Here is a 24,467-nt window from a genome sequence, read left to right as displayed (position 1 = left end):
GACAAATACATGAGGATAAGGAGAATAGAATGATACACAGTACGGTTGAAATGAGGTTGATAGACTGGTGTGAAGAATGAGCACAGCAAGAAGTCTTACAACACTAGGTTAAAAAAGTCCAACAGGTTTATTTGGTAGCAAACGCCACTAGCTTTCGGAGTGCTGCTCCTTCGTCAGGTAAACTTTGTCAGGACTCACCTGACAAAGCAGCAGCGCTCCGAAAGGTAGTGGCGTTTGTTACCAAATAAACCTGCTGGACTTCAACCTGGTGTTGTGAGGCTTCTTACAGTGCTTACCCCAGTCCAACACCGGCATCTCCACATCGTGAAGAATGAGCACCAGTACATGCTAATTGGGTTGCATGGATTGCTTTGTGCTGCGTACTTCATGTAACCAACTGGGCTCACACACAAAGAACATCCAAACCCCACAAGATGCCAATGATTTCCAGGCAAGAGTCAATGTCTTAATTTATAAGCATTGATAAAAGCCACTTCAGATTTCTATCAAAGAGAAAGCTATCTGAAATGCTCTGGGCACCTTCCGACATTGTTAGCCCCACTTACCTCATACTCTTCCATGTTGACTTCTTTAGGTTTGATCAGCTCAAGTTTGGCCCGAGCGATTTTCATGACACTGCGACACCTGAAACACAGAAGATTGGAATTAGCTTGTGTTTTAAAAGCAAACACAAGAAGATGAGAAATAGGAGGAGTGGACCAGACACTCCTTTGAGCCTGCTTCACCATTCAGTATGATCGTAGCTGATCTTGGGCCACTTTCTGACTCACTCCTTTGATTCCATAGCAAACCAAAAATCCAGTTCTCACTTAAATATATTCAGCAATGAGTCATCCACAACCCTCTGGATACACAATTCCAAAGAATTATAACCTTTTAAGTCAAGAAATTTCTCCTCATCCAATCCTAAATGATTTACTCCTTACCCTGAGACCCCATGCTCTAGATTCCCTGGGTAAGGGAAACACATTTTCAGTATCCATATTGTCGAGTACCTTTGCAGTTTTGTATATGTCCACGAGATCACTTCTCATTGCTCCAAACTACATAGAGCATAAGCTAATTCATCATACAGCAACCTTCTTATTCCAAGGACCAACCTAGTGAACCTTTGCTCTGCAACTCCAAGGTGAGTGCAGCCTTCCACAGAAATGGAGACCAAAATTGCATATGGCATTCCAAGTGTGATTTCATCAAAGCCCTCTGAAATTGCAGCAATAATCCTTTATTCTTGCACTCCAATTTCCTTGCACTAAAGGCCAATATGCCGTTTATCTTCCTAATTGCTTGCTGCATGCTGATTTTCTGTGCTTCTTGTACGAGTGCACGCATATCTCTCTGAACAGTGACAGATGTTCACGCCTTTTTAAAAAAAAAATCTGCTTTTTTACTCTTATGGCCAAAGTGAATAACTTCGCATTTTCCCACATTAGACTTCATCTGCCGCCCTGTTGCCCATTCACTCAACTTGTTCACATCTCTTTGTAGTTTCTTTGGGCTGGATTTGATGTGCCCTGTGGAATTGTCACACAAGCAATTGACAAACTCACATTCCAAGCTAGCTTTGCCAACTTGATCTGACCAATCTATTTGAAGATTACAGTCCCTCATCGTTAATACCTTGTCTATATTTGTTAACAATTAGGCTCTAGTTACTTCTTGTTTAATGCTTTGTCCAGTGGTATTACCATTTTTAGGGTATCTATAAACGATTTCCATCAATGCTTTCTGACCCCTGTTCTTCCTAATCTCTCTCTATGCCGATCCTGCAACCTGATCATCTGAACCAAGGCTCTTTCTCACTTCTGTCCTCTTGTCATTCTTTACTGCGATATGGAGCTGCCAGCGTTGGACTGGGGTAGGCACAGTAAATACTCTCACAACACCAGTTTAAAGTCCAACAGGTTTATTTAGTAGCATGAGCTTTCCTTCATCAGGTGAGTGCAAAATTTGTTTCACACACAGAGCATATATAGACACAAACTCAATTACAAGGTAACGGTTGGAATGTGAGTCTTAACAGGTAATCAAGTCTTTACAGGTGCAGACAATGTGAGTAGAGAGAGAGTTAAGCACAGGTTGAAGAGATGTGAATTGTTTCCAGCCGGGACAATTAGTGAGATTTTGCAAGCCCAGGCAAGATGTAGGGGGTTACAGATAGTGTGACATGAACCCACGATCCCAGTTGAAGCAGTCCTCAAGTGTGCAGAACTTGGTTATCAGTTTCTGCTCAGCGACTCGCATTGTCGTGTTGTGAAGGCCGCCTTGGAGAACGCCTACCCGAAGATCAGAGGCTGAATGCACTTGACTGCTGAAATGTTCCCTAACAGGAAGGGAACATTCTTGCCTGGTGATTGTCGAGCAGTGTTCATTCATCCGTTGTCATAGCGTCCGCATGTTCTTGCCAATGTACCATGCCTCGGGACATCCTTTCCTGCAACGTATCAGGTAGGCAATGTTGGCCTAGTCACAAGAGTATGTAGCATGTACTTGGTGGATGGTGTTCTCACGTGAGATGATGGCATCCGTGTCAATGATCTGGCATGTCTTGCAGAGGTTGCTGGTGGCAGGGTTGTGTGGTGTTGTGGTCACTGTTCTGAAGGCTGGGTAGTTTGCTTGTACAATGGTCTGTTTGAGTTTGCCCAATTGTTTGAAGGCAAGTAGTGGAGGTGTCGGAATAGCCTTGGCAAGATGTTCATCTTCATTGATGACATATTGAAGGCTCCGGAGAGGATGTCGTAGCTTCTCTGCGCTGGGGAGATACTGGATGACGAAGGGCACTCTGTCTGCTGTGTCCCGTGTTTGTCTTCTAAGGAGGTCGGTGCGGTTTATCGCTGTGGCACATCAGGACTGTCAATCGATGAGTTGAATGCCATATCCTGTTCTTATGAGGGCATCTTTCAGAGTCTGTAGGTGTCTGTTGCGATCCTCTTCATCTTGAGCAGATCATGCGTACAGAGGGCTCGTCCATAGGGGATGGCTTCTTTAGGGAAGGGTGGAAGCTGGAGAAGTGGAGCATTGTGAGGCTATCCGTGTACTTGCAGTACAGTGAAGTGCTGAGGTGACTGTCCTTGATGGAGATGCATGTGTCCAAGAATGCACCCGATTCCGGAGAGTAGTCCATGTTGAGTCTGACGGTGGGATGGAACTTGTTGATGTCAGTTGTTTCAGTGATTGTTCGCCATGAGTCCAAAGGAAGAAAACGTGCCATCCCTGCATGATATTTGCGGGAGCTTGCAGTGTGCAAACTGGATGCCACACTTTCTACGATATAACAGTGCACTTCAAAAATACTTCATTGGCTATGAAGAACTTTGGGAATTCTCAAGGTGGTGAAAAGAATTTTAGGAATGTCAGTCTTTAATTTTTCTATGTTTCATTAGCCCTGACGGTTTTTAAAATACATTTTGGGCGTCTGACAGGAGATTGGGTAAACAAGGCACGGAAGTTCTGGTAATGATGCTCTAATCATCACTCGTTGATCAGGCTTGATGGACCAACTGGCCGTTTCCTGCCCATCATTTTATATACTTATATAAAAATAAACTTTACTTGCTGGTACCAGTTGAGTAAGAGCAGCAGAATAAATCCTTGCTCATCCGTCCCTGATCTTCTTTGAGTAGGCATGGGGTCTTTAACAAGGATTTAAATTGCCTGAACAAGCCTCACTTTAATGCTTCATCTGAAGGATGGCACTTGGAACTAAGCAGCATTCCCCTAGCACAGCGCTAGTGTATTGACCAAGATTATACTTTAAACCTGCAGCAGAGTTGAACCCACAGACTCTTCACCGAGATCTAAGTGTTACGATCCAAGCCAATCTGACATTGATGTATTTTACTATGCTTAATACCGTCTGCCAGTCTAATGACGGATATTGATTAAAGTGGTGATTTACTTTTGTGCTCTCTCTCCTTGCTTACCAAATTCTCTTCCCCCCCCACCCCCGGTTTACTCTTTTCACAGGTGCCGGGTGACCTTCAGAATGTCAGGTCAAGTGGTCATTCTGCCTGAAAGAGCCTGGACATTATCATGGGGTCACAGCTAACTTTAACCTGTCTTTGGCTGACATTTACACACTTAACACTCTGCAGCACAGGGTCACTGGCTTTTACCTCTTCTTGAGACAGAATTGCTTACTGCAAAATTATACTTTCTTCAGAAAATGTCTGAAGATACATCAGAACACAGTTCAAGAGTAGCAGTATGTAAAGCGCATTACAGATTCATTTGGTTAAATACAGCATTCTATGCAGCTTCTAACTCACTTCTCTGACAATGTAAACTGCATCACGCATCTATCTATTCCGAACAATTTTAAGTTTACATTTCAGAGCTGCCTGAAGAATTTGACAAGGAGAGCCCTTCTCACACCAGCCAAGACATGTCTTGTTGGAAAATTCTGACATTTGCTGGTCTGAATGCCTCAAGCTAACACAACACAGACCAGAACCAGACCTTGGAATCTGTCTATCAGTATGACTCGGATTCCACAGTAGCCAGTACTTTTACGAACTGACCAATTGATCCACTGCAGCTTTCAAGAGGTAACTTAGGAGAGATCAACATAATTAATGAGTTCTTAGACTAACAACAGCTCATAAATAATTGTCAACTTGTTCTTTATTTGAAGTTTCAGCAGTGGAAGGTCAGTGGAAGTTGAAGAGGTCCAATCAAGTGTCAAGTGTTGTGGAAAGGGGAGGATTTATTGCATTCCAAACTAACGTTCAATATCAGGTGATGCTAAGAATTTGAATTAGCGCCAGCCCAGTTCAAGATATCCAGTAGGCTGAATAAGTGATATCAGCAAATGGGAAATACAAAGACAGGGAAGGTCGCGGGGCATTAATATTGTGACTGAGCTAGTAAACCAGAAACCCAAGATAATGCTCTGGGGACTTGGGTATGAATCCCACCATGGTGGATAAATTTAAAAATCCAGAATTAAAAGGTGAAACCATTATTGAATGTCATAAAACCCAGCTGATTCAAAGATGCCCTTTCTGGAAGGAAAGCTGCTGTCCTTAACGTGCCTACATTGGCTCCAGACCTAGAGTAAGGTGGTTGATTCTTAACTGCCCACTGAAATGGCCGAGCAACCCACTCAATTGTATTACAATTGTTGAAAGTCTGTAAGGAATGAAACTGGACTAACCACATGGCATCGACTAGGCATCAGAAATGACAATAGCAAACTCAGCCCTAACGGTCCTGCAATCTCCTTAAAGAACAAAGAACAGTACAGCACGGGAACAGGCCGTTCGGCCAACCAGGCCTGCGCCAATCACTATGTCCTACCTAGGCAAGCTGCCCGTATCCCTTTATACTCCCCCTGCCTGTTCATGTGCCCATCCAGATAAGTCTGCAATGAAGTTACTGTGAAAATCCCCGGTTGCCACTAGAGATGAAGTCCTGTCTTCACACTGAGGACACCTTCTATTGTGTTGTGTGGCACTGTCACTGCACCCAACCAGCAGCAGCAGAATTGTACTCAACCATAATCTGTAACCTGGCATATCCCCCACTCTGCAACTAATCAACCCTGGTTCATGAACAGTGCAGGAGGATATGTCAGAAATAGCACCAAGGACGCATAAAATGAGGTGTCAACCTGATGAAGTACAACATAAGATTATCTGTGTGTCAAACAACAAAAGCAGGACAGAGCTAAGCAACTCCACAACCAATGGGTCAGGTCTAAGCTCTGCAGTCCTGCCACATCCAGTCATGAATGGTGGTGGACAATTAAATAATTCACTGCTGGAGGACAAGGCTCCACAAACATCCCATCATCAGTGATGAGGAGCCCAGTAAATCAGTGCAAAAGACTCGGCTGAAGCAGACGCAACAATCATCAGTCAGAACTTCTGAGTGGATAATCCATCTTCACCTCTTCCAGAGGTCCTCAGCACCACACGTCAGTCTTCAGCCAATTCGATATCCTCCACGAGATATCAAGAAATGGCTGAAGGCACTAAATATTGCAATGGCTATGGACCCTGGCAATATTCCTACCATAGTACTGATGACTTATACTCCAGAACTTGCCGCATCCCTAGCCATGCTGTTTCAGTACAGTTACAACACTGGCATCTACCCGGCAATGTGGAAAACTGCCCAGGTATGTCCTGTACATAAAAAAAAGGACAAATCCAACCCAGCCAGTTACTGTCCCGTTAGTCTGCTCTCAATCATCAAATTGATGGAAGGGGTCATCAACAGTACAATCAAGTGTCGCGTACTTAGCAATACCCTGCTCACTGATGATCAGTTTGGGTTTCGCCAGGGCCACGTAACTCCTGATCTCATTGCAGCCTTGGTTCAAACATGAACAAAAGAGCTGTATTCCAGAGGTGAGCTGAGAGTTACAACCCTTGACATCAAGGCAGCATTTGACCAAGTATGGAATCAAGGAGCCCTAGCAAAACCAGATTCAATGGAAATCAAGGAAACAACACTAGATTTGTCTAGTGAAGTCATACCGTGCACAAAGAAAGATGGTTGTGGTTGTTGGAGGTCAATCATCTCAGTTCCAGAGCATCATCGCATTCCTCAGAGGAATGTCCTAGGCCCACCCATCTTCAGCTGCTTCATCAATGACCTTCCTTCCATCATAAGGTCAGAAGTGAGGACATTCATTGATGATTGCACAAGGTTCAGCATCAATTGTGACTCTCCAGATACTGAACCAGTCCATGGCCAAATGTAGCAAGACCTGGACAAAATCCAGGCTTGGATTGACAAGTGGCAAGTAACATTCTCGCCACTCATGCGGCAGGCAACGACCATCTTCTACAAGAAAGAATTTAAACATTGTCCCTTAATATTCAATGGCATTATCATCACTGAATCCCCTATCAGCAACATCCTGGGGTTTACCATTGACCAGAAAGTGAACTGGGCTGGCCATATAAATACAGTGGCTACAAGGACAGGTCAGACTGCAGGAATCCAATTGTGAGTAATTCACCTCCCGATTCCCCAAAACCTGTCCACTGTCAACAAGGGTTAGGGTTAGGGTCAGGAATGTGATGGAACAGTCTCCACTGGCCTGGATGAGTGCAACTCCAACAACATCCAGGACAAAGCAGCCCACTTGATTGGTACGCAATCCACAAACATACACTCCTTCCACCACTGACGCAGTGTCTCAGAAGTGTGTACCAGCTACAAGATGCATTGTAGGAATTCACCAAGGTTCCTTACGGAACATCTTCGAAATCAACAACCACCACCATCTGGAAGCGAAAAGGCAGCAAGTAGATGGAAACATCACCGTCTGTAAGTTCCCCTCCAAGCCACACGTCATCGTTATATATCAGTCTTTCCTTCACTGTCACTGAGTCAAAATCCTGGAATTCCCTCCATAATAGGAGATTTACACTACACACTGTAGTGGTTTAAGATGGCAGCTCACTATCACCTTCTCAAGGACAAATATGAGAGAGGAACCTAAGGTCCAGAAGCCTGTTTAGCTGTGTGCTGAATCAGGCTATATTTTGACCGATGCAACCCTACGAGGCTCAGCTTATAACAGGGAACGTAAACAAGCTGGGCACGTGATGGTTAATGGGATCGTTGCCCACTCGACCTTTAACATCAGCCATGGCTCGGTGAGTAGCACTGATGCCTCTGTGTCAGAACGTGAAGATGCCGGCGCTGATCTGAAGCACAGTAAGAAGTCTCACAACATCAGGTTAAAGCCCAACAAGTTTATTTGGCAGCATAGGTTTTCGGAGTCTCAGGCTCCTTCTTCAGTGAGTGAGGGGAACCTGAGGCTCTGAAAGCTTGTGCTGCCAAATAAACCTGTTGGGCTCTAAGCTGGTGTTGTGAGACTTCTTTCTGTGTCAGAAGGTCATGGGTTTACGAAGTCCCAGCCTAGAGACTGAGGCACATAAATCAATGGTGCACTTTCCAGTGAACTGAGGTAACGGAGTGGGTGCTGCACCATCAGAGGTGACATCTTTTGGATGAGATGCCAAACGGGGAGCCTGCCTGTCCTCTTGGGTGGACGTAAAAGATCCCGTTCCTCTAGTGTGAATAGAAAGGTAGGGAAGATCGCCCTGGTGTCCTGGCCAATACTTATTCCTCACAATTATCAGAAAACAAAAAGGCAACTGGTGATTGCTGCTTTGCTGCAGGCGGAATCTTGCACATTGGAAACCTTATTTTCCACATTGGAACAATGGCTGAACTTAAAAAGCAATTAACTGGCCATAATTCACTTTGCAACATCCAGAGAAGCACTTGCTTTATACTTTTACCCAACAATAAATAACTTATTACCTTTCATCAAAGTTGAGATTCCGATCTGCAAACTGCTCCAAGAGCGTCCGCTCGATGATCTTCTTTGGCGCCTCGTTGTGTAGGAAGTAGACCACCACGTGTTTTAACCGGTTATCATTGTCCAGTGTGGTGTCTTCCTGGGCCAGTCTAACCAAACGGGAGTACTCCGCTGTGAAAGCCTGGAGAGACAAAGAACCCGCTGGAAATGTATTTGGAGAACATTGTCACTCCTCTGAGGTGCCGTGTAGCCCTGACTGCGGGAATGTTTGGCAATATTTAAAGGAAAAATCAACTACCAAAACTTCATAGTAAAATCAAATCCAGTACCTAAGGGCAAACAGCTACATCCCAACCCCAAATGGTTCCCCTGGTGGATGCGAGTTGAGCAGTTAAACAGTGTGTCTTAGACAGTATAATAGGTCCTGGGACTTGATTCCCGCTTTGTGTTTAAGTTTATTTATTAGTGTCACAAGTAGGTTTACATTAACACTGCAATGAAGTTACTGTGAAAATCCCCAAGTTGCTACACTCCAGCGCCTGTTCTGGTACACTGAGGGAGAATTTAGTATGGTCATTACACCCAACCAGCATTATCTTTCGGACTGTGGGAGGAAACTGGAACACCAGCTCAACCACTCGCTCCCTCTGCTTTACTAATATGGCAGGACAGAGAGGCAGACCAGTTGCTTGCTTTGAGCTTGCTGCCAATGGTCTTTGCACCAACAGCTTGGACAAGGGCAACATCTCTGGGATTGCTTCCCAGATATTCGGAGGCAGAGGGGGAAAGGAGGATGGAAAGGCAATTCATTCTGTTTCCCTTCATGAACTGCACTGTACAATAGTGGAGATCAGTTCAGGGCAACTAACTGCATCAATGAATTCATTACCCCTACTCACCACCCCAACTATTCTAAAATGTTTTGGTCCCTTCTGCTCTTTTCAGCCTTGTCAAATGATGTACTTTTACTGCACCAAAAGTTTTAAGCATCACACTGGTGATGGCACAGTATATATAATCAATTCAGAAGCTCAAACCTCAAGCTTTACAACTGAAACGAGAACTCAACTGGATTTGTTTCTTAAAAAGTTTGTCGTTAGGAACTGAATTTGAGGGGTTCACCTTTTAAAACATATTAAAGATTGGCTCACTGCCGTTCATGCAACTGCATTCACCATGTGTCTCTAAACAATCACAAACGGTACACACAAGCAAAACGGGTGGCTAATGAATATTTCTCAGGATTATATGTTTCAGTGGATCAGTTTTTGAAATGCAATATTAAACTATGCTACATTCTGTAGTTTCACATTCCAAATTCTCCTGCTGGAATGGGTGTGTGTGTTGGATAAACCCCTGCAGGCATTTGCAACCCTAACCATTAGCCACCACCCCGCACCAAGTGACTCAATTGATAGATGTAGCAATACAAAGCAGAAGTCCTAGGCTAACTCCTAAAATTAAGTCCCAAGTCTGGCTTGTAAGCATATGTCATGCACGCATCCACGGAAGGCCAGTGGAAATTGACAGTCACCCATCAAGTCCTCAAGAACCAGCATGTGTGGAGTCAGAACTAGGAGTAGAGTGAGGTCAATATGTTAAGACAATGGCAGGTCTGCTCCTTGATCCCTTTATCCGCTTCTTCTCCAAGTTTGTCACTACTCTTATCAACTTAAATCTGCCTCAGCGGTGAGAATTTCAATTGCCAAAAGTCTTTTGAGGGAATGAGTTCCAAATTTCCACTATCCTTTCTGTTCTGCCTGATTTCACTTCTATAAGGCTGTGTTTTACTTTGAAGGTTATGTTCTGCTGGATCAGGATTGTCCCATAGAGGAAACAGTTTCTCTGTGGTTATCCAATCAAATCCCATTTCACTGCCATGATGCCATTGTGAATAATTTGTCAGTATTTACTTTCCAGAGTTATGCTTCAAGGAAGGACTTTTAGTGAGAAAAGTCACCTGTGGAATTCTAATCCCGTACCCTCCTGACAGAAGAGAATAAAAATGACCGCTTTCTTGAGCCTCTGCAGTCCATGGGGTGTAAGTACACCCACAGTACTGTTAGGGAGAGCTCTAGGATTTTGACCCAATGAAGGAATAGCAACATATTTCAATTTCAGGATGATGGACTGGCTTGGAGGGGAACTTGCAGGTAGTGGAGATCTCATGCGTCTGCTGCCCTCGTCCATCCAGGTTTTGGAGGTCGTGTGTTTGGAAAGAATGTCGAAGGAGGTTTAGTGAGTTGCTGCAGTGCATCTTAAATATAGTACACATGCTGTCATTGGTGGAGGGAGTTTAAGGTAGTGTATGGGGCACCAATCAAACCAGTTGCTTTATCCTGGGTGGGATTAAGATTCTTGAGTTTGTTAGGGCTAGCAATCTAGGCAAGTGCAGAATATTCCTTCACACTCCTGCCTTAAAGAATGTAGTCACGATGTGGAGATGCTGACGTTGGACCGGGGTAAACACAGTGAGAAGTCTCACAACACCAGGTTAAAGTCCAACAGGTATATTTGATAATAAACGCTACAAGCTTTCGGAACAGCGTGTTTAACCTAGTGTTGTGAGTCTTCTTACTGTGTTAAAGAATGTAGACAGGCTGGAGAGAAAGTATGCAAGTTACTCACTTCATGCATTCTCAGCCCCTGACCTGCCAGCTCAGCTCCTAACTTCATTACCAACTTGGTTCAAGCACGACAAAGCTGAACTCTAAAGGTGAGGCGAGGATGACTGGCCTTGACATCAGTGCAGCATTAAACCAAGCGTGGCATCAAGCAAAACTGGAGCTAATGGGAGCCGGGGGCAATGTTTTCTGCTGGCTGGAATCATACCTGACACAAAGGAAGAGGGTTATTGTTGTTGGAGGTCAATCATCTCAGCTCCAGGTCCGAGTTCCTCAGTGCAGTTCTCTCCTTCAGAATTTTCTCCAATAGTTTCCCTACTATTGACATGGTAGGGAAACTTTGTGAGAAAATTCTGAGGGAGAGAATGAATTTCCACTTGAAAACATATGGGTTGATTAGGGATAGCCAGCATGGCTTTGTCAAAGGGAGGTCATGCCTCACAGATTTGATAGAATTTTTCATAAAAAGTGATGGAGTAGGTGGATGAAGGAAGTGTAGTTGATGTAGTTTATGTGGATTTTAACAAAGCCTTTGACAAGGTCCCACATGGGAGACTGATTAAGAAGATTGAAGCACATGGAATTCAAGGAAATTAGGTGAGATGGGTCTGAAACTGGCTTAGTAATAGGACACAAAGGGTCACAGATACTCAGAGTAGTGAATAGGGTAGTTGAGAAGGAGAGTACAAGAACAAGCACATTATGCTGGAGCTATACCGGATGTTGGTTAGGCCACAGCTAGAGTACTGTGTGCAGTTCTGGTCTCCTCACTATTGGAAGGATGTGACTGCACTTGAGGGAATACAGAGGAGATTCACCAGATTAAAAGTTTTTTAGTTTTAAAGTTTAAAGTTTATTTATTAGTGTCACAAATAGGCTTATTGCAACAAAGTTACTATGAAAATCCCGTAGTTGCCATACTCCAGTGCCCGTTTGGGTACACTTAGTAAGAATATAGCATGGCCAATGCATCTAACCAGCACGTCTTTTGGATTATGGGAGGAAACCAGAGCACCCGAAGGAAACCCACATACACAGGCAGGGAAAACATGCAGACACGACACCGACAGTGACCCAAGCCAGGAACCAAACCCATGTCCCTGATGCTGTGAGGTAGCAGTACGAACCACTGTGCTTGCCCTATTGCCTGGGATGGAGCATTTGAGCTATAAGAGACTGGATAGGCTTGGATTGTTTGCTTCAGAGCAGAGAAGGCTGAGGGGGGGGGGGGGGGGGGGGGACATAATTGAGGTGTATAAGATCATGAGGGGCTTGGACAGAGTGAATAGGAAGGAGCTGTTCTCCTTCATTGAGGGGTCAATCACAAGGGGGCATCGTTTTAGGGTGAGCGGCAGAGATTCAGAAGGGACTTGAGATAAAAAAATTCAGAGGATGGTGGGCATCTGGAATGCGCTATCTGGGAAGGTAGTGGAGCCGGAAACCTTATAACCTTTAAGAAGTATTTGGATGAGCACTTGAAACATTACAACATTCAAGGATATGGGACAAGTGCTGGAAAATGGGATTAGTGCAGCTTTAGTCATCGTTATTGTTGGTGCAGACTCAATGCACCAAAGGGCCTTTCCTGCACTGTATGACTCTATAACTCTAATGTCCTGGGCTCAAACATTTACTATCTTTAGCTTCTTCCTCCCAATGACCTTCCTTCCATCATAAGGTCAGAAATGTAGATTGTGCAATCTTCAATGAACGATGTGGAGTATCGTTCATGTTACTGAAACAGTCCCTATGTTGCAATGCAGGAAGACCTGGACAATATCCAAGCTTGGACTGAGAACTGTCAAGTGGCATTCATGCCACACCTGCAAGGCAATGACCACCTTCAACAGGGGAGACTCTAACTATCTCCCTCTTGACATTCAATGCTATTACTGTTACTGAATCCCCCACTATCAACATCCAGAAGAATACCACTGACCAGAAACTGAACTGGACTAGCCATATAAATACTCAGGTTACAAGAGCAGGCCAGAGGCTAGGAATCAAGCAGCGAGTAACTCACCTCCTGACTTCCTCAAGCCTGCTTGCAAACTATAAGGCACAATTCAGAAGTGTGATAGTATACTCTCCATTTGCCTGGATGACTGCAATTATAACAACATTCAAGAAGCTTGATGCTGTTCAGGTCAAAGCAGCCTGCTTGATCGGCACTCATCCACAAAATCCATTCCCCCCTAACACTGATGCATAGTAGCAGTAGTGCATACTACCTAAAGCAATTCACCAAGGCTCTTAAGACAACACCTTCCAAACCCACAACTACTACCATCTAGAAGGGAAAGGGCAACAGTTACATGGGAACGCCACCACCTGCAAGCTCCCTTCCAAGTTATTCCCCATCCTGACTTTGAAATATATCAGCTGTTCCTTCACTGTTGTGACCTAGCCAAAAAATAGTGACCTAGCCAGCAAAGCCCACATCCCAGGCACGAGTTTAAAAAAATGGTTTGCCCAGTTCAGTTTCTGGTCAATGGTAACCTCCAGGATGTTGATAGAGGGGGTGATTCAGTGACGTTATGGCCATTAGAACATAAGAACTAGGAGCAGGAATAGGCCATTTGACCCCTCGAGCCTGCTCCGCCATTCAATAACATTGGTCTTTTCGTGGACTTAGCTCCACTTACCCGCCCGCTCACCATAACTCTTAATTCCTTTGCTGTTCAAAAATCTATCGATCTTTGCCTTAAAAACATTCAACAAGGTAGCCTCAACTGCATCACTGGGCAAGGAATTCCACAGATTCACAACTCTTTGGGTGAAGAAGTTCCTCCTCAACTCAGTCCTTAATCTGCTCACACTTATTTTGAGGCCATGCCCCCTAGTTCTGGCTTTACCACCCGTGGAAACAACCTCCCTGCTCCCTGCTGATTAAATTGTCTCTTGTTGGAGGTGGCACTTGTGAGCCAGGAATGGGACTTGAAAGCCGTTACGCCTGAACAAGTTACACATTATGATCTGTCACACAGGGCCTAATAGAGGTCTTTAAAATAATTAAACATTTTGATAAGGAAGTTGCAGAGATGATTGTGGGCATACCCAGAACCTGTTAGGCAAATACATGAGGGAAGAAAGGAATAAAAGGATATGTTGATATGGTGTGGAGGGGCACAGTAAGGAAACGCACGTGGAGCATAGACAATGGCATGGACCAGTTGGACTAAATGGCTTGCTTTTATGTTGTAAAATCTTACGTGCTTGCGGGCCTCATCACTGGCAGCTTTACCTGCAGAATTGCAATAATAACCTCATTACTCTTTCGTATTATTGTGTGTGTCTGTGTGCATTTAGTTATTTTCAGCAGAGAACCTCAGTCTGAGTTCATAACATAAGCATTCACAAGAGCTCGTCTTGCCTGATAGCCCAGTGGTTAAGATTTGGCGATATCACTGCCACAGCCTGGGTTCAACCCCCTGGTCAGGGAATGCAGATTTACAGGGGCAGCGCAGCGGCACAGTGCTTAGCACTGATGCCTCACAGTGCCGGGGACCTGGGTTCAATTCCCGGTTTGGGTCACTGTCTGTGTGAAGTTTGCACATTCTTCCTGTGTCTGCGTGGGCTTCCTCTGGGTGGTCCGGTTTCCTCCCACAGTCCAAAAGACATGCATTGACCCGAACAGGTGCCCGACTGTGGCAACTAGGGGACTTTCACAATGACTCCATTGCAGTGTTAATGTAAGCCTGACTTGTGGCTAATAAATAAACTTTATTTTCTGGGTCATAAGGCCAGTACAGTCAGGAGAAGAACTAATTGAACAGCTTTGTCAAAGTGCCAGCACAGGAACGATAGAGCAATTACCCCTCTTCTGTGAGGTTTGATTCAATAAAATTGAGAACATTGACAATTTTTGGATGATCTGCCGAGGCTTTGTTAAAGGACATAGCATTACGGCCGTCCCTGCTGCTATCCTTCTGATCTGTGCACTTCAGAGTTCCGCAAATAACACCTTTACCCACTGAGATCTTCATCAATATTTGAGGCGTGAAACACAATAAGCAGCCCTCTGGCACCACCCCCCAGATTGCCATTTTGTGTGTGTCAACACACAAGCGATTACGGTCAGACGATTCTGTCCTTGGTTCATGCACACACACACACACACACACACACACACACACACACACACACACACACACACACACACACACACACGTTTCCCCAAATGGAATGACTGACAGTCAGTCAGTGGGAATGGTGAGCTGACATTTCTCACTGCCTGCTCTGCTCTAGAAGCACCCCGGTGCAAAACGCAGAGCCTCAATGGGGATCAGCACAGACCTTGGCATGACTCAACCTTGCCATGGACAGTGTCATTAGAAGATATCTACGCAAAGATAGCATCTCTCACCCATTCTAATTAGTAGCACTGCTGATACAGGAATTGGATCTGGTTGAGATAGCGCGACAGCCTGCTGAAAAGCAGCAATGCAGTTCACATTTACAAACAGAGATGTCTAATCTAGATAGAATGTTTTGATAACAGCATCTTGTGTGCGTCACTCTTGCAGCTTTTAAGTTGGGACATCAGAGGATGATTTATGGAGGCCATAATGACTAAAAGGTTAGAGTTTGACGTCAAAAGTTTTGATCTGTTTGAATAAACCAAAATCTGGCAACAAGGTTTAAAGACCCATTAACTTTCCACGGAGTTAGGTTTAAGCTTTACATGAAGCACTGAAACATTCTAGTTCCGAGCACCAGTAAGGGGCCTCTGATTCTCAATCTAATGTGAGTAACTGGGAGAAAAGGGGAATCATTGGTGGATTTTTAAATTTGGCACCAATTCTGCCCTCTTCTCCGGAAGATGCTGGTCTTCTCGCCATGTGACGGAAATCACGTTAGCAATTTGTCAACTGTTCAGTGCCAGCAAGATATCCAACTCTGGAGGGCAGAGATGCATAGGTTAGAGGGATTAGTGGGTATAAGATGTAGGGATATGGGGGTGGGGCCTGGGTGGGATTGTGTTGGGTGTAGACTTGATGGGCCGAAGGGCCTTTTTCTGCACTGCAGGGTTCTATGGATCACAGCTAAGATCTGTCTCCATACCTTCTCATACATTAATGAAAAGACAAGCGAGCACTTCGCTCGCAACAGCAATCAGCAATAGGAATCCTGATCAACTTTCCCTGACTGACAAGTTAAATAACAGACATAAATCAATGCCTCATTGTCAGGACATTGGACTGGTTTCATTTGTTAACATGTTGCGTCACTTCTGGCATTTTGTTTTTAAGTATGGGTCGACAGGATGATGGTCTTTTTGCCAGCAACAAGGGTGTTTTAAAAAAGAATTGCGAAGCAAAAATTTTTTGACTGAACTTGACACTGATCCGTCGAGTTTTTACGATGAAGGGAATCATGACCTCGGTGCGTAAAGTTGCAAACACAATGCATGCTATACCCGGGCTATATTAAAATTTCAGCCAGTTACTCCCTACACTGCTCAACTTCTAGCATAAGCAATGCTTTCAGGGACAGAGTGGATAGTCAGAAGCTTTTTCTCAGGTGGAAGAGTCAATTACTAGATTTAAAGTGCGAGGGACAAGTTTAAAGGAGATGTACGAGGCAGATCTTTTATACAGAGGATGGTAGGTGTCTGGAACTCACTGCCAGGAGAGGTAGTGGAAGCAGATACAATAGTGACTTCTAAGGAGCTTCTGGACAAATACATGAACAGGATGAGAATAGAGGGATATGATCCCTGGAAGGGTAAGGGGTTTTAGTTCAGTCAGGTAGCATGATCAGTGCAGGCTTGAAGGGCCAAAGGGCCTGTTCCTGTGCTGTAATTTTCTTTGTTCTTTGTTTAGGCACAATGCAATACTATGAAGAAAAGGGTCTTGTCCTTGAAGCAACTGGATGTGTGTGTGATCCTTCATGTCATCTCCTTTTGGGCAATATCTGATCAACAGATACTATATTGGGAGACAAGGGTGTGCTGGACGTCTCTTGTTTGTCAAACACAGAAATCAAAGAACAGTTCAGCTGCTGCTGGCCTGCCATACTGTGTATCAGCTGCGACTCAGTGGGCAAGCACTCCCAAATCTGAATTAAAGGGTTGCAGTCTCAAGTTCCACTCCAGAGACACGAGCATAAAGTTGATGCTCCAGTGCGGTGCAGAGGGAAGTTGCACATGTAAGCCAGGTCAAGTAAGAATGGCAGATTTCCTTCCCTAAGGGACATTAGTGAACCAGCTGGGGTTTTTTTTTTAAAACAACAATCGACAATTGTTTCATGGACATCATTGGCTTTTAATTCCGGATTTGTTTTATTGAATTCAAATTCCACCACATGCCATGGTGGGATTCGAACCCAGGTGCACAGAGCATTACCCTGGGTCTCTGGATTACTAGTCCAATAACAATACCATGGTCTCTTTGCCCACTAAAACAGATGATCTGGCTATTGGCCATTAGAACAGTGACTACACTTCAAAAGTAATTAATTGGTTGGGTGGCACAATGGCTAGCATTACTGTCTCACAGCATCAGGGCTCAATTCTAGCCTCAGGTCACCGTCTGTGTGGAGTTTGCATATTCTCCCCGTCTCCGCGTGGGTTTCCTCCGGGTACTCCAGTTTCCTCCCACAGTCCAAAGATGTGCGGGTCAGGAAGATTAGCAGGATAAATATGTGGGGTTATGGGAGTGGCAACTGGGTGGGATTGTGGTTGATGGGCCAAATGGCCTCATTCTGTATTGTAGGGATTTTATGAACAATGGGACATTCTGAGGTCATGAAAGAGGCTATAGAAATTTAAGTCTTACTCTCTACCTTGGTAGCCTGATTTAAGCAGCAATGACAGAGGCCAAGTATCTCCACGTCATATATGCCTGCACCCACACCTACATTTTTCTGCTGAATGGAGAGTTGGGATACATGTTCTGAAACAAAGTCATTTTCTATTCGAGATGTGGCGTTTCAATTTATTGGGGATGAAAGTACCTCCTAACTTCCAACTTGTGTGTAGATTTTGTGCTCATCATGCTTTTTGTTTAAAAACGGGATGCAAACTTGAATAAAAGCAGTGGCAGAAAAACACAGACCAGATTATGGGTAGGGTTAAGGTAGCTGAAACCCGTTCTTAACCGCCACATCCCCCCCACCACCCCCATCTTTCCGTATCAATCTGTGTACCACACGAGAGAACTGCAGTTTCACTCAATCTCAGAAACGTACAAGGTTAGAGCTGCCACAGTTATCATAGGCCATGGTAGGAGAACACATTTTAAAATATTCTTAAAGCCCCTCAAATCAACATAGTGCATAACACATACCCGTAATCTAAACAGCAATAATGAACTCAAAAATCGTGCATCCCCTTTCACTTTAACCATCCTGAAGCCCCAATATTGCTGACTGGGAAATGTCAACACTCAGCCCTCCTCAAGCAGGTAGCAGAACTTGTTTTTAAAGTTCATTCCTGAGCACTCTCCCTTTTGCAGTAACTGTATACACAAAGGTGACTCAATACAGCATAGCAATATACACTGCAATTGTAGGTAAGCTATAAATTACACCGAATGTCTAAAGGGCTAGCCACTGGGCGAGAAACATTACTCCAAAGTTACAGTGCTGAGGAAGGGAGCGAGGGGGACAAAAGGAAAAGGGAAAGCTGACAAGGGAAAGAACAGTGGGCGGAGAGAGGTTTTTTTTTAAGTGGAAAGGTCAGTAAAGGAAAAGTGGGCGAGAAAAATTGAGAAAGGAAACGAACAGAGGGGATTTAATAAAAATGAGCACAATAGAAGTGAGAAAGAGGGAGAAAGGGAGGGTAGGGAGAGGGAGTGTAAAATGAAGGCAGCAAAAGAAAGGTAAGGAGGAGGGATGAGAAAGGAGGCAGTGGATACGGAATGTCTGATCAGATTAGACCATTACAAGCCCTTGTGATAAAACGCACGATGCTGGGTTCAATATTGCTTTAATATGCAACAGCAGACAGCATAGAATCACACTGAATGAAATAAAAGGGAGTATAAGTACCTTGAAGAAACCAGCCTCAGCACCATGTCTGTCATACACATTCCTGGCTTTACTTATAGCCATGATAATACCTTGCATGGTTGGGGTCAGCATGACCTGCCAACAAGGGGTCGTAGGTAAAAGGTCAGATACGGATAAAGCTATTCAAAACATATGAATTGGCAACATTTTTTTTGAAATTTTATTTCTTTTAAAAAAATGAAAATAAGTTCACATAAGGAAAGAGCTCAAAACAAAATAAATCATCTTAAAAAGAGATTAATGCTACACAATGAAATTAAGCAGTGAATAAGCAATGGTTTTTTTTAATCTATGCTTTGTAAAAATTAAAAAGCAATTGACAGGCAGCATGCACAAAAACGATGAGTTTTTTATTCCTTTCTTTGCAAGTGGTGAGAGCTTGGCAATAGCTGGGAATTATGGATGGTCATCAGCACGCTGCCTACGGTGCAATCCACAAATGCTCGGCTGTACACTGAATGCAATTCTCTCTTCCATGCTTTAAGTTACCACCGCATGTCAATAAGGCCACTTACTCAGAAGTACAGAAACATACAGTACAGAAGGATAGCCATTTGGCCCATTGCAACAGCACTGGATTTTTGACAGAGCTACCAAATACCTGCTCCTTTTCAACAGATCTGCCAAAATTTCCTTTCAAGCATTTCATCCAATTTCCTTTTGAAAGATGTCGTGGAATTCGCTCGCACAACCCTTTCCGACGGTGCATTCATAGAAATTGCCTGATGCTTACAGAACTGAAAACTGACTTTCTGCCCAAGTTAGTCCAAGACAGTGCTCCACATGTGCACATTCCTGGGCATGTTCACTAATCGTTTCTTCAAAATAAAGTTCTATAAATTTAACTCCACTCTCGTGTCTTCTGAGCTTCCTTCAATAGGGGAGCAGAATATTATTATTCATCAAAAGTAAAAACAAGAAGGCTTACACAAAAAAGGAGTGGAAAAAAAAAGAAAGACCTGGTTAAAAGGTTCAAACTGTCCCTGGTCTCAACTGGGTAAGCATTTTAGAGAATTATCTTTAACTCTGGCACCTTCTGAGGGGTGATTGACAAACTGGAACTCCCAAAGTGCTAGGGGGCAGATCATCATTTTGGAAATAGCTGCAACTTCAAGGTTGAGGGGTAGACGGGGACAAAAGGAAGGAACAGATAGTTACCAAGGTCAGAGCACAAAATAAAAATATATAAAGGGGAGAAAATAAAAGACTCTGAAAGTATCTGCTGAAATCAAACACCCTTTTCCCTCCAAAACCATCCTGATAAATCAACAGATGAAACAGCTGGGACAACTTCTTTTAAAGTTGATAAAAGTTAAATGTTCACCAAATATTACTAAAATATACAATTAGGACACTTTGTGCACACATTGAGATATATTCCATACTGCCATTTTAGAACTCCAGTCATCTGCGTCACGTGACCAATGCAAACCTGAAGTCAGACAATTCTTGACTGTTGCTCAAGAGGAGACAGGCCATCAAACTTCCACCTTGCACTCATCAGAAGTTTGCAAGAAAATTGCCAAACTGCAACAGGGGAACAACAATTTGCCCTATGTGAGAAGACAGTGCTGACTGGTTGGCAAGCGGACTTTGATTAGTGCACGCTTCTCCATGGAGAATGAACATGGTCCCTGGAAGGGTAGGAGGTTTTAGTTCAGTTGGGTAGCATGGAAGATGTAGACTTGGAGGGCTGAAGGGCCTGTTCTGGTGCTGTAATTTTCTTTGTTCTTTGAAGCATAGAGCAGTTAACTGCCCTGCACTATTCAAGTTCAAACGCAATACGTTGACTTGAACGGTCACAGCATTACTCTGGGGAGTGAACCAGGAAATGGCTGTTCCCTAACCTTTTGTTTAGTTAAAAAAGGCATATTTCTGTCTACAAAGGACTGAGCCCCCCTTTCTGTGTGTGTGTTTTTTTATTTATTCATTCTTGGGACATGGTTGTCGCTGGCTGGCCAGCCAGCATTTATTGCCCATCCCTAGTTGCCCTTGAGAAGGTGTTGCTGAGCTACCTTCTTGAATCGCTGCATGTTCTGTGGGTTGAACCACACTGCCAAAGTGGGAGAATAGATTAGGGCAGTGCAGTTGATATAATCTGCATGGACTTCAGTAAGGCTTTTGACAAGGTCTTGTACAGGAGACCGATCAAAGTAAGACCCCATTGGAAGCAGGGCAATTTGGCAAATAAAATCCAAATTTGGCTCAGTGGCAGGAGGCAGAGGGTGATGGTCGGAGGTTGTTTTTGTGGCTGGAAGCCTATGCCCAGCAGTGTACCGCAGCGCTGGGTGTGATTCCTTTGCCCACTGGAGTGTACATTAATGATCTAAATGTGAATGTGGGAGACATAATCAGTAAGTGCGCAGATGGCAGAAAAATTGGTGGTTTGGTAAATATTGAAGAGGAAAGCCTTAGTTTACATCACCATGGCAATGAATCCACTTGCCAACCAATCAGCACTCTTCTTTCATGCAGTATAAATTATTGCTCTCCCCTTTCTTTTCAGAATTTTTGTGTAAAGGTGATGAGTACAAAATAAAAAGCTTTAATTGCATGTGTCTTTTACTTAGCAAAACCCATGTTCTGTGCTATCAAATAACACTTCAAATAGTTAAAAGTTTTATTTCAAGTTATATATGCATGCAAGAACACTGCGCAAAGAACATGCATATTCTCCTAACCTGCAACACGTAACTTAGAACGCATCCATATGCTGCAACGTGCAATGCATCTTCTTCCCTACCCTGCCTTGTTTAATGTGTCCACCCGTGTACACTGCATTGTAGTGTCCTCTCCCCTACCCTGCATTTTGTGTCCACCCCTGTATGCTGCATTGTATGTGTCATCTTCCATATGCTGTATTGTATAATACGCCTTCTGCCCGACCCTGCATTGTATACTGTGTACTGTCCCTTCCCTGCACTGTTTGTGTCCAATGTCCACACGCTGTATCGTAATACACCTTATCCTGCATTGTATAACATGTACTCTCCCATACCCTACGTTATATAAGCTTATTATTTTGTTCATTAGTAGGTTTACATTAACACTGCAATGAAGTTACTGTGAAAATCCCCCACTCACCACACTCCAGTACCTGTTCGGGGACAGTGAGGGAGAATTTAGCATAGCCAACTCACGTAACCAGCATGTCTTTCGGACTGTGGGAGGAAACTGGAGCACTCGGGGGAAACCCACGCAGACACGGGGAAAAATACGTAGACTCCACACAGACACTGACCCGAGGCTGGGAATTGAACCGAGGTCCGTGACACTGATGTAGCAGTGATTAGCACAATGGCACTGTGCCACCCTATATCCTCTCCCCTTATCTGATTGTATAATGTGCCCTCTTCCCTACTCTGATTACATAACGTGTCTTCTCTGTATAATGTGCCCTCTTCCCTTCTCTTGCATTGTATAATGTATCCACCCCCATAAGTTGCATTTTATGAGCCCACCCCCATACCCTGGTTGTATAATGTATCCTCTCCCTTATCCTGCCTTGTATAGTGTGCCCTGTCCCCTATCAAAAACTGCATAATGTATCATTTCCCCTATCTAGCATTGTATAATGTGTCCACTTCCATACACTGCATTGTATAATGTGTCCTCTCCCTCATCCTGCATTATACAATGTGTACTCTTCCATTTGTGCATTATATGTGCCCTCTCCTTTACCCTGCATTGTGTGTCCTTCCCTTTCCCCTACCCAGCATGTCTACTTTGTTCTCTTCCCTACCCTGCATTGCATAATAGGTCCTGCCCCCTATCATAAGCTACATAACATATCCTCTCCTATACCTTGCATTGTTAAATTGTCCTCGCCGATACCCTGTATTGTTTAACCTGCCTTCTTCACTATCCTAGAATCTGTAATGTGCTTCTCCTACCTTGCATTCTGTAACCTGAGCGAATTTTTAAAAAATGACTTGAACCGCAACTCTTGCACTCCTATGCACTGCAGTACACAGAAACATGCCCATTTGAGTGTGCCATGCAACAAATGTCCGCATGCTATCTGGTCATTCATACATGGCCGGGCACTGGGTAGATACCTCATCATCATAACCGCCTTCCTCTGACTCTATGACCAACCTTCCTATCTGGGGAATCTCCACCTCAACCACACGCTGGCTGGGACCAGGCTTGGGGGAAGCTGCAGCAGAGCCCTACAGGAAAAGGGCAAGGTCAGGTTGTGATGGACAGCACAGGAAAAGGAAACGATGCAGGGTCACAAAACAACGTTGATTCCACAAAGGGTCCATTTCTTTCTAGCTGCCACCTCAAGAGCAGCTTCACATTTCCTCCCAAGGTGAACTGATGCAGACTCCTACGAGTGCTGAGCACAGACAAGTGGTCTTCACATGAGCGCCTGAACTGGGAAAGAGACTGGAGGGGATTTCAATGCCAAGGCCAGCTCAGGCAAGTCGGACCCAACCCTCACCTGATGGCCACCTGGGCACTTCCTTCAGGACGCTGAGGTCACAGATTCATAGAAGAATCATAGAATACCTACCCATTGCAGAAGGAGGCCCATCAAATCTGCACCGACCACAATCCCAGCCAGGCCCTATTCCCTTAACGCCATGCATTTACCCTGCTAACCCCCTGACATTAAGGTCAATTTAGCAAAGCCAATCAACCTAACACACACATCTTTGGAGTCTGGGAGGAAACCGGAGTACTCGGAGGAGAGGGGGAACGTGCAAACTCCACACAGATAGTGACCCGAGACTGGAATTGAACCGGATCCCTGGTGCTGTGCAGCAGCAGTGCTAACCACTGTGCCACCGTGCCGCCCATTCGGTCGTGTCTCAGGTATCACCCAGCCGAGAGCAGTAATTCAGCATCAGACCAGGAACCCAACCTGGCATGGTCTGCACTGCTGCCAACCCAACAATCATAAGGAAGGCGAGGTTGAAACATGGGCTCCTCCCTCACAACAAACACTAATTGTTGGGTTTATAACCATTTTGCCCTTATATGTCTTAATAGTCATTCCTGGAATGCAAGTGTCACTGGCAAAGGCCAGTACTTGTTACTTATCCCTAATTTCCCTCGAGAGGGGGATGTTGAGTCGCCTCCTTGAACCACTGCACTGTGGAGGCATACTCACAGCACTGTTAGACAGGCGAGGAGGATCCAGAGTTTTGACCCAGGAACAATGAAGTAACAATGGTATGTTTCCAAGTCAGGATGGTGGGTGACTTGGTGGGGATTCCCACGTGCCGGCTGTCCTTAATCTAAGTGGCAGAGGTGGTCACAGATTTGGAAAGGGTTTTGGAAAAGTGCTTTGTGCCTTTAGTGAACAAGCAGAGATTTCACATTCAATCATTCTTCTGTCATTTACTGGCCCCTCGATCTCCCGGATACCTGAGCCAGGAAAGTAATAAAGCCCAGGTTTGAGCTGCCACGACGGTGACTGTGGTGACACTTGAAGTGGGCAAATCACTGGTATAAACGCACGCTCAGTCACACTGTGGCATGGCCAATGTGTTTAAACTAGCACGGTCTGCATGGAG

General features: G+C 44.4%; 1 protein-coding gene across 3 annotated transcripts in view; it reads right to left on the bottom strand.

Moving 5' to 3' along the window:
- usp25 (ubiquitin specific peptidase 25) overlaps positions 1-24,467 on the bottom strand; it is a 161,375-nt gene that overhangs the window by 29,199 nt on the left and 107,709 nt on the right. Inside the window, exons 19-22 of one of the 3 annotated variants that reach the window (XM_080203374.1) lie at positions 23,001-23,114; positions 18,922-19,017; positions 8,308-8,486; positions 567-645 (exon numbers count right to left, since the gene is read on the bottom strand). In XM_080203374.1, coding sequence (XP_080059500.1) covers positions 567-645; positions 8,308-8,486; positions 18,922-19,017; positions 23,001-23,114 — 468 coding nt within the window. The remainder of the gene's footprint in view (positions 1-566; positions 646-8,307; positions 8,487-18,921; positions 19,018-23,000; positions 23,115-24,467) is intronic. The other 2 variants (XM_080203375.1, XM_080203376.1) reach the window with 2 other exon arrangements.

Source organism: Carcharhinus amblyrhynchos, chromosome 15 (assembly GCF_965287045.1).
Source record: "Carcharhinus amblyrhynchos chromosome 15, sCarAmb.v2.hapA, whole genome shotgun sequence".
In the NCBI taxonomy this organism is placed as follows: domain Eukaryota; kingdom Metazoa; phylum Chordata; class Chondrichthyes; order Carcharhiniformes; family Carcharhinidae; genus Carcharhinus; species Carcharhinus amblyrhynchos.
The sequence above is the reverse complement of the archived record's forward strand: the minus strand, read 5'-3'. Positions and strand labels throughout refer to the sequence as shown.